Source organism: Aulostomus chinensis, chromosome 23 (genome assembly GCF_037954235.1).
Source record: "Aulostomus chinensis isolate RoL2024-O1b breed Wild chromosome 23, RoL_Achi_v1.0, whole genome shotgun sequence".
NCBI classification, from domain to species: Eukaryota; Metazoa; Chordata; class Actinopteri; order Syngnathiformes; family Aulostomidae; genus Aulostomus; species Aulostomus chinensis.
In genome coordinates, this window is record NC_141342.1 from 15,834,997 (window position 1) to 15,845,935 (window position 10,939).

Sequence of the window (10,939 nt, forward strand, 5' to 3'; positions counted from 1 at the left end):
ATTTAATCCAGGCATTAACTGACTATTGCCGACTGAGAGAAGCAACTTCAGCTAAAACAATTTGAGACAAACATGAGCAGCACAAGCGTGTGCCTTACTTTGAAAAGGTTTGATTTGGGAGGGGTTGTTGCACAAGAACATTTTGTTTACCGGGTTTAACCCATTTAGAATTGATGATGCAACATCCACATCTTTTCAGCTCCCTTTTTTTTTTTTGATGTTAAAAAAAAAGAATGAATATCGAGGCAAAGAGACAATGATTTTAAAAAGAAGCCAAAAATTCTAAGCATTCTCGTTTCTATCGGCTATAGAGGCTGAGAATGAAAGGTTTTAGTGAACAATTTTAGGAGGATAAAGGCATTTTCAAGTAGTTTTTAGCTCTAAATGGATTAAAACAATGATCATGAAGTGATATCCAATAATTGTCAGACACGATTCTTCAAAAATACTGAAAGATTTATTATTTTTAATTCAAATATTATATGAAAAGAAGGCCCCTTCAAACAGAGGATGGTTTTAAACTTTTTTTTTGTCAAATCCAAAATTTGGGATGCTTTTCTATTAATAATACACCACAAAAACAAAAACCAATAAACTATAATAAAGATCAAAATGCACCGTGGGTTGGTTGAAATTTCAAAATAAAAGTACACACCATATTTGTCATTGTTAAATTTCTACCCAGGTGGGAAGTGTGGTCGCAAATTTCATACACACCTCAAAAAATCAGAGAACATTAAAAAAAACATCAGTTGTTCTTTTTTCGAGTTGATGTTTTGAACAGCTAAAGAACCCCCCACACTGACCCCTGTGGAGAAGGTTCAGAGAAGAACCACATCTCCCACTCGTCAGTCTTTCTTCTACCCCTCCACAAACACACGTGAATGCATACATCTAACACACACACACACACACACACACACACACACACACACACACACACACACACACACACACACACACACACACACACACACACACACACCGTGAGCTTCCTTCTCTTTCCTCGTAATGTTGGCCAGGCACCTAAATCACAGAAATGGCAGCACATCATGGGAATCATTTGAGACTGAATAGCCATAGAAACATGGTGCTGTCACCTGGAAGCCCTCCACAAAACAGGCCAGGTCTCCTCTCTCTCGCTCTCTCTCACACTCTCTCTCTCTCTCTCTCTCAGAGACACACACACACACACACACACACACACACACACACCTTATTATTCCTCTCCATGCCCTTTAATATCTCTTTGCCCTTCAGTAGCAATCTGCATAAAAATGTGTGCATTCCATCATTCAGTGACTAGACATTACACCCCAGCTAATATGAGAGGTCCTCGAATGACTGAAAATGAACCCTTGGAAAATACCAGACGTTTGCATTATGCCTTCACGATTGCATCTCTTACAGGGGAAGACTTGATTATGTCATTTGCCATGTCCACGTCATGCTGGTTTTTATATCTTTGCCAGGAAATCTACCTCTGACAGGTCATTAGTCATCCCTCCTTCCCCGCAAGCACATAAAACATCAATTCCACTCAATATCCCGCAAACCCCCGTGCTTCTCAACAAACGCCAGAACAAAGAAGACGGTATGTAAACGGCTGCCGCGCTCTGATTAGCTCTCATTCCGGAGCACTGCAGAAATAAGGCTCTCATTGCCCACCCTGTTTGAGATAACTGCCCCCCCCCTTTTTTCTTTTCCAGCAGCCACATCATCCCTGCATACCCACACACACCTCGTAACAGTGCATCTGTTTAGCTATTCTCATCAGCTACTTATGTAGTGACATTAAGGCAGCCTATTGCTTACAGAACCAATAATCTATATCGCCTCAGGCCCCCCTCATATCCACTAACCTACTATTTCAGCAGCACAAGTAGAGGCACTTTTGTTCAAAAAAAAAAAAAAGGAAAAAAAAAAAAGAGCATAGAGCTACAGCAGCTTTCTTCACTGACCTGGGTGGTCGGCTACATCATCTTGACATGTAATTATCTAAAGCCCTTTAATCACTTCCATAAAGATTAATTGCAGGAGACAACAGTGGAGGTCGTGTCTTCAAATCAAAAGACTCCTTGGCAGATTGACACAGCGGTGTAACAGAGTTCAGACTTAGGTGTTTTATAAGGGTCATCTACTGGAACAGAAGCAGGTTCTAATGCTGTAATTGCAAGTTCAGCAAAATGCATTTCACAGCTGCAAAGAATCACTCACTTTTTAGCTTTTTTTTTTTTTAAAAGGGGTGGACACTCCTCGCACGCAGGTTGTTGTTTTGTTTTTGTTTTAAAAACAACAACAACAACAACAACAACAAATAGAACTCTAGAAAAGAAAAACTCTCTTACCTTCATCTCTTTTCCTCTTTTCACCGTTGGATCGTGGAATACCCAGAATCCCATTGATGGAGTAGGATCCTGCAGGGTCATTGGAGGCGCTGGTTACAGGTGGAGAGGCTGTGCTTGGTACTAAGAAAGATTTGGGAAAAACTTAGCCAGCTTGTAAGCTAAATAGCTGTATACGCGCCCGCCGATGCTAAGTATTACCTATTGTATGGCCCGGCGTCGACAGGGATGTCCCATCAGGAGATGGATGGAACGGCTGCTGCACTTTTGTTCGGATGATCCTGAGGAACAAAGGAAAAGCTCTTCATTTTTTTTGCACAGGAATGGCGACTACCTCCACCTCTCCGTGCGCTTATTATAGAGACACTGTGTGATTAAGATATCAAATACGACTCGTACGCAAGCAGGGATCTGGTCAGTGCTTCTACCGTAAAGGTGCAGAAAAGTCTTCGTTACACTTTTGGTCTGAGTGATCTTGCAAACAAAGCATGAAATCACATCAATTCACCTCAATGATCAGCTTCACTGCCTCTACCTGGCCCTCACTAATCAGCTCTCTCTCCCCCACTGTGGAGGCGCTTTCACAGGCCCATCGCACAGCCCGAGTAGCCCTTTGCTTCCACCTCGATCAAACATCTCTGTAGAACCAGCCCCCATGTGCCAATGCGGATGAGGTTGTATTGATCGGGGCTTGGGGAGAAAAAGTTGGGGATTAGTCACATGGGCAAAGAGATGCAAATAGAAAGCTATAAATTATATGTGACAGGAAAGCAATAGTTCCTTATTGCCTTGCACAAGCTTACGCCAGCATTAGATTCATTTAATCTGAATGGCACTCGGGGAGAAAGGGAGCTGTCACAACCGTTTGTAAACTTTAAAACTATTCATCATGTATGCCACCAGGGCTATTTTAGAACCCAAGCAAAACGAGGTCAATTGAGGACCACGGATAGATTATTTCAGCTGTATTTCTTTCTTCTATTTTAAGATAATAAAACTATATCAGTCACGCAAACACATTTTGATACTCCTTTGTCCTTCACATTATCTCAATGATTTAGATATTGATGTTACCAGAAGGCTTTAGAGGAATAAATCCAACAATGTCAAAAAAAAAACAAAACCTCCCCTTGAGGCAAAGCTACCTAACAACAAGACTTTCCAGAGAGTGAATATTGATGTTTTAATTTTTTTCACTTCTCCCCATAACAGTTATTCGACCCCTTGACTTGTGTGTGCTACATAAATTCACAGACTTTATTCGGTATCCATGTTCCTGCTATTGAATAAGCAATTTAGGAGAATGAATTAATGACCTGGCTGTTGCTGAAAATCCCCTGAAGAAATATTAAAATTGCTTTACTTCTGAATCAATAATATTGAATGCCCATTGAGGAGTGTTTTTTTTTTTTCTTCTTCTTCTTTTTTTTTTGTTGAAATGTCTACCAGCAGCAGTTGGTTGTGGCAGTGGTGGCCCAGACTCGTAGTAGAACAACACTATCTCTGTAGTATTTAATAATGCATGCAGGAGGGTGTGTGTGTGTGTGTGTGTGTGTGTGTGTGTGTGTTGGGGGGGGGGTAGAAAGGTGTTTAAATAGAGCATCCTCTTTTGTCAACAGTCCTGAGGTCAGACTGTCTGCAACAGAAACCCACAACTGGCCCCAGTCAGGAGCATTCATCTGGAAAAAACTGTGGCTCCAGTCTTAATGTTTTTCTCCCTCAATTGTCTTAACTGGGGAAAACCCCATTTAAGCACCTGGGGGGGGGGGGGGGGGGTCTTTGGATTAGAACTTTCTCTTACAAAGAACTCACTTTTTCAAGTATTTCTTCAAACTACTTGATTGTGACTGAACGATTGATTTCTGCGTGCTGCTCCTTTAGGAATTCCCAGTATTGAAATATTTAGACGGAGCCATATCATAATAAACGTTGCTGTGTGTGTGTGTGTGTGTGTGTGTGTATGTGTGTGTGTGTATGTGCATGCCCGTGTGGAGCAAAAAACCCCACAATGAAATTTTCCGTTTCTTTTGCTAAAAAGGGAAATATCCAACCATAATAGAAATTCAAAGTAGCTCTCATATTTGGCTGATAGAATTACAGCTCTTTGTATTCTCAATTCAATTTCCCACATAAACAAAGACGCAAAGAGAGCTCTCGCCGGTACAAAATACAAAGCTTTAATTGGAATTGAGAAAAACTTCATAGGGCTCTTTTCATGACATTAATGTACATTTTGAATTTATCACATACATGTGTCTGAGCCTCCTTAAATGGGGCTTTTTAAGCAACCACGAAGCATGAAATGAATTTTCTTCAGCCTTTTCTCTATTTAAAAGATGTCTTGTGTGGAGCTGTCCATGCTCTCCCATCAGCTCATTAAAATGTAATGCTGATGCTGCCTCTATGGAACAGTGCCTCTTAAACAAAGTTCATCACCAGGGATCTCTGGTGGTGCTGGTAGTGGTGGTGGTGGCGAGGGTGGGGGGTGTCCCTGGGCCTGTCTGTGAATAGCGACTATTCTCAAGCTAATTTCTCAATGGAAAAATCAAGACATGTAGCGGGGGAAAAAAATTTTGACAAATATTAAGATATTTTGCCATTTAAAAAGATAAATAAATAAGAATTTGAATATTGACATTTTATGCATCAGCAGTAAACATTAAATATGAGCTTAAAAAACGGATTTAATAATTAATAGACCCCTCATTTAATAAGAAAAAGATCCTAGTTTTGGTGTTTTATGATGGCTTTATTTCAGCAGTTCTTACAAAAAAAAAATTACTGACAATTTAATTCCCTTTAATTTGCCATTAAAACATTTTTTTTCTCAAAAGAAATAAGGTGAAGCTCAGACGCCAGTGTTGCTCTGTCTCCCCTGCAGCCTGTTCAGCTCCACACATTAGATGTGCTAAAGAAAATTGGCCTGCTTTATAGCGCCACGGGATCTGGTCGCCGAATATTGATCGGTTTTCATCTCGACAGATTCACTCAGTCCTGGATGTACTGCTGATTGTTGAGGGAGTTCGGTCTGAAAGATTGAATTGCACCTCTGAGACCAGGCGTGCAGTCAGGAAGGCAGGAAGCTCGGCGTTGGTGGTGCAGCACAAAGTTGGTCAAACACTATTTGTGCAGTGGTGACGGTGCGCTTCACTCAAATGCATGATTTTCCAATTTGCGCACCATTTTTTTTTTCATAGTGCATTGTTTACACCCCGCAAACCTGCTTAACCCGACTGACAAATACCTGTATTTTTTCCCTTCATGCTAATTTGCAGTATTATAATGAAATATGTCCTACCTGTTAATGGAGGAGACGCTGGGGACGGTGTCGTTGTCGCAGATGCCCTCTGCCAGCAGCCTGTCTCTGATCTCCCAGGCGAACATGGTGGGGTTCTGCCTCTTGTAGTCCGCTATTTTTTCCACCACCTTTGGAGTGGCCACTTTAGGTTTAGAGCCACCGATTACGCCTGGTTTGATACTTCCAGTTTCGTAGTATCTGAAATAAATAGAATAAAATGAAGGCTTGTTGTATGTAAATAATTTTTTTAAATTACTAAATCAAGAGCAATAAAATGGTGTCTTATGAGAACTAAGAGAGGATGAAATCATATATTTGTCTTTTTTGAAAGCACAACTGACGTCGCCATATCTCAAATCGAGAAGCAATTTTGTATTTTCCTCCAACGTCACCACTCAAAAACCACATGTAAAGCCCCCCCCCCCCCAGCTTTAGCATGCTGTCATTCTCGATTATCGTTATTATAATTATTATTGCTATTTTAAGGAGATGATTATTGGAGGTTCCTCTCTCTCTCCCCTCCACCACCGGACTCCATCCAGCAGGTGCACCTGGCTGCAGGGCGGGGCGCGGCGCTTACCTGCCCAGGATCTTGCTGACGCAGCCGTGACTGACCCGCAGTTGCCTGGAGATGTCGCAGGGTCGGACACCTTGATGGGCCAACTCCACTATCCGCTGCCTGACCACGTCCGGGAGGGGTCTGCCGTTCACAAACACCCCGCCGAGCTGGTTCACACCTCCGTGCCCTACGTGGGATACAACAGCAGCACACACACAACCGTAACATTACATAAGGTCGCACAGGTGAGAGTTCCACCCCCCTTGATTGTGGAGTCAAGCATTTTGGAAAAATATAGATTTGAATAAAGCGGTTGAATTTATATGATGAATATAATCTGATTGATGTTCCCTTTTGAAATGTTTTAATAACACATAATCACCAACAATAGATATAGATAATATTTTCTGAAGCATACTGATCCAGATATGCTGGGGATAAAAAGGATGTTCAAGTTTTTGCACATAGAGGGAAGAAACAGTGGAGATGATCACAACACTGCAACCCAGCTCCTCTGATGATTATTATTTTATATAATGACAGTTTTCAATAAAACTAAACAACCGTTATCTCTAATAACGTCACGTCCATTCAAGTTTGGGTTTTTTTTGTATTCTTTTAATGTATTTTCTCCAATTTCTTAATTTGTGTTTTGGAAATATACCTTTCCATTTCCAAATATGAATTATTGTAATGGTATTCCATCTGTATAACATCAAATATCAGGCGCCATTCTCATCTTGAACTATTAATTATGCTGTGAAATGGTCTGCTTCACTGTTACTATATGCAGCTTGCACAGCAATTTACTAATTTAATTAAACCTACATCGAGGGCCTGTGCCATAACTGCTATTTAATTCCAGAATATAATTAAAAAAAATATTAATTCATTTGAGGTTCAATTTATTAAAAGTTCTAACAAAGCTGAAATTTTCCACAGCTCGTGTCGGCTATTAAGTTGCAAGCTCCAGCTTCATTTTAGCCGCACGGTAATTTTAAATAATTGAACAAGCGTTGATAACTCATATTACACATTATTTGGTAAACGAAGAGGTCATCAATTATTGAAAAAAACATCCACCAAATTACAAATACGCCTCCACGTATGAGGGCTGAGGCTTGATTTACAATGTTTATTGTTATTTGTACAATTTGAATTATAGATGTAACTTAATGTATCCTGACTTATTGGGCCTGAACACAAGCACACATAAACACACACACACACACACACTCACACACTCACGTACACACACTGCGCGGGAAGCTGCGCGTAAATTACCTGCCAACGCATGTTCTTTGTTTACTATGATGAAGTTTATTTTCCGCACATCACTGCGCTGCACCGGAGCACGCTGGTCATTTATGATAGTCTAAAGATTATTTATGTCTGAAATGTGCACAAATATGCTGAAGTGTAAACCCGAAGAGGTTTATTCTCCTCTGTCCTTCCATATTTTGAGTCTATATTTACTTCGAATTCTTCTCTTTTGTGTTGTAGCTGTGCTAAAACGCTATTAACGTGCAACAAATCACACCTTCGGGCCTTTGTAATGTGCAGAACTACATAGATTTTTCATCCGCATTCGTGGAAAAGCTGCAGTGGCAGTAGAACTCGGGTTGTGCTACTTACGGTGCATCGCTGTAAAGGGGTCTGCTTTGCAGTGAATATCCATTGGATAGCAAAGGAAAGAGAGATAATCAACCGAAGTCGCCGTTTCGCCTTCCTATCGAGGATAAAAAATGTGAAGAAAAAAAAAACACAACAAGCCGGCTCTACTAGATGGAGGGACTCGGTGTGCCCCCCTCCACCTCCGCTTCAACACCAGATCTGACGGCAACTTCTTCCCCAAAAGTTGCCTTTCTTGTCTTTTAACAGTCCAGTCCGGCAGCGGAGGTCTGGCAGGTGCGCAGCATGACCGGAGCTTTCTTTCAGTAATACGACCTGTGTTTATCGGTATTTTGTTTTAAAGCCTGGAGTGACCAGAGGTAATTCTCACAGCATGTCAACGAGCACACCGCGTTTTCTTTTTAACGCAATGAAGGTCCAGCGTGCAGTTGGGAAGGGAGGGGGGCCCCCGGTATCTCCTCAATCCTGGTGGCCGGGATTCACGCGTCAAAGCCGCGGAGACACATGCACACACATCGGGGTTCTCTTTTTTTTTTCTCTCTCTCGCGTCGGATGCGTTAGGCTGGATCTTTGGGCTGAGAATGAAGCCTCTGTGTGTGTCTGTAGATCTAAAAGCTGCAACCCTCCCCTCGTCTTCCTCCCCTCCTTCCCCTCTGCAGACCCCCCCTTTTTGCTTATATGGATGACTTGTCAGACAAAGGCAATAGATGCCAACACTTTGTGATTCGCCAGCGCAGAAACCGGGGGTCCAGATGAGGAGGTCTCTGGGTCTGACACACTGACAGGAAGGGGAGGGAGACAACCTAAATAAGGAAGGGATTTACAAATATGAGTCCATCGGACATGTGTGAATGATAGTTACTAACTTGAAGTTTACAATAAATGTTGGTTGTTGTTTTTTTTCTCTCTAAATTATTATTATTTTTTTTTTACAACTGTTTGAATCCGAGAATAAATACATGTGCACACGTTTCTGCACAAATCCGCTTTAACTTCATTCTAATTTGATTTTTTTTAAAAACGTTTTTTTGTATTTCCTAATCTGTCTTTATGTCATCACTTGAACCTAAGCAGGCGTCATCATTTATAATTCTCCCTTTAATTCCCTGATGTATATATGCACCTACGGATTAATGACCTTTGCTTTTCTTTTTTTATTCCATCCCCCCCCCCCCCCCCCCCCCCCATGCGATAATTGCAGTGGTCCAAACTGGGACCAGCGGTGGCGGTGAAGGTTAGAGGTGACGCTGCTCTACATGCTGCAATTCCGCTCTGCTTCTGTAGATGGCGCTGCATAGTTTCTCAAATTCAAAGACGCACCTAAACTATTTAAAAGAGAGAGAGAGAGAGAGAGAGAGAGAAAAGAAGTCAAACTTGGGGTCCACTTGAGTGCTTGTGATGAAACTGGGGAGTAAAAGTATTCTTCTGGAACAATTATCCACAAGCTGTAGATCCATGGAAGATGCTGGTATGAATTAAGCATCGCACGCCGGGGGGTGGGGGGGGGGGGGTGGCTCTCACCTGCAGCGAGTCATCTGAATGCGAAAGTCATCAAACTAGACAGTGAAAGCTGGAGGAACATCACGTTCAAGGTGCGACTGGACTTTTATTTGGAATTTTGGGATTTTAATCAAATTTGTTGTTGTTGTTGTTGCTGTCACAACTGCTTTTAAAATATTCCGTAAAGTCCATGATTTAATCACAAGATTGTAATTTAAGAAATAGTTTTTTTTTTTAGGAAATATACTTTTAAGACAAATAAGATTATTATATCTAATTTGAAAAAAAAAAGTATTTTTTGCTCCCCTCCTCCCTTAACACATCACGACACGACTTAAAGGGAAAATTAAAAAAAAACAACGAAAATTAAAACGTTACAAAAAAAGGCATACAAATATTTCAGAAAATTAAAAAAATAGTACTTATTATTATTATTTACTGATATTTTAGAGTGCACGCGGTCTCTCCAGATATTTGGACTTCTTAGGTAGGAGGTGTGTCCGTGTTGGGTGTGTGTGTGTGTGTGTGGGGGGGGGTATTTCTTGGGGGCAGACGGCCACATCTCGCGCTCTGCCTCCTGGTCAGGTTAGGGGATGATTTCTCTTTTTGTTACTGTTTTTGGAGTGAGCTTCTGGTACAATATGTTGCACTATAGGCTGTAATTTCACACCCGGTTGCACATTTCCCTTAAAGCTACATTCTCTTTTCCCCTTTAAGACCACCACCATCAGCCGCTCCCTCAGCACCCCCCCCCCCCCCACACACACACCCCTCCCGCCCTCATGCCCTCCTGCTCTCCCCCCAATTTGAATGCAAAAATTAAGCATTTTTGGGTGAGTGATGCGGGAGAAAAGGAAACCCACCGTTTGTTGACTTGCTGTGGCTTGTGTTTGAACAACACGTGCGTCCGATGGGCCTTATAACCCTCTCTTTTTAGGAAGGGGGCCGCTTTATTCAGCTCCAACACGCGGGGTCACAGAGCTCCCAAAAGCCATTCAGAACATTTAAACAATAGAAAGAGTGAAGTAATTATTACCTCTCTCTCTTTTTTCGGTGGCTTTATAATTAAACTCAAATAATTCAAACTGTCCAAATGTGAGAAAAATGGGGATAAATGATTGTAATTACGGACTCAAACGATGCTTGTGCATGTCAAGAGTTTGGAAAATGTTTTGGAACCCGGGTGCACCCATTAGGAGAGGTGTAATGCATTGACAGAGAGCAATTTATCTTTTGCAGGGCTCCTAATGGCTTGAGCAGAGGAGTGAGAAGGAGAGGTGGCATGGAGGAAGAGGAGGAGGAGGAGGAGGAGGTGGTGGTGGTGATGGTGCATGCAGGAGCACCGAAGGTCCAGCAGCTCCACCCGCCTGAACATCAGCTCTCACTTTCAGACAACTGTGGGGAGGATGATCGAAGCGTCTGGGTGGCAACAAACATCCAGGTGAGAGAGTTGTGTGTTTTTCCTCTCTCTCTCTCTCTCGCTCTCTCTCTCGCTCTCTCTCTCTCTCTCTCTTCCTCCTCCTCTTGTAGACTCTCGCGTTGTTTCTCACGTCACCCATCGATTTCCTTCCCCGCAGAGGGGAAGCTGACACCACTGGTTGGAAG

At 42.0% G+C, this 10,939-nt stretch overlaps 1 protein-coding gene across 4 annotated transcripts in view; it reads right to left on the reverse strand.

The window, feature by feature from the left end:
• Nucleotides 1–8,382, reverse strand: part of pax2b (paired box 2b) — a 28,404-nt gene extending 20,022 nt beyond the window's left edge. For all 4 annotated transcript variants that reach the window (XM_086194533.1, XM_086194535.1, XM_086194534.1 and 1 more), the window contains exons 1-5: nucleotides 7,838–8,382; nucleotides 6,224–6,389; nucleotides 5,644–5,841; nucleotides 2,547–2,626; nucleotides 2,349–2,468 (exon numbers count right to left, since the gene is read on the reverse strand). In XM_086194533.1, the coding sequence (XP_086050659.1) occupies nucleotides 2,349–2,468; nucleotides 2,547–2,626; nucleotides 5,644–5,841; nucleotides 6,224–6,389; nucleotides 7,838–7,880 (607 nt within the window). In that variant the 5' untranslated portion in view covers nucleotides 7,881–8,382. The remainder of the gene's footprint in view (nucleotides 1–2,348; nucleotides 2,469–2,546; nucleotides 2,627–5,643; nucleotides 5,842–6,223; nucleotides 6,390–7,837) is intronic.
• Nucleotides 8,383–10,939: the final 2,557 nt, after the last annotated feature.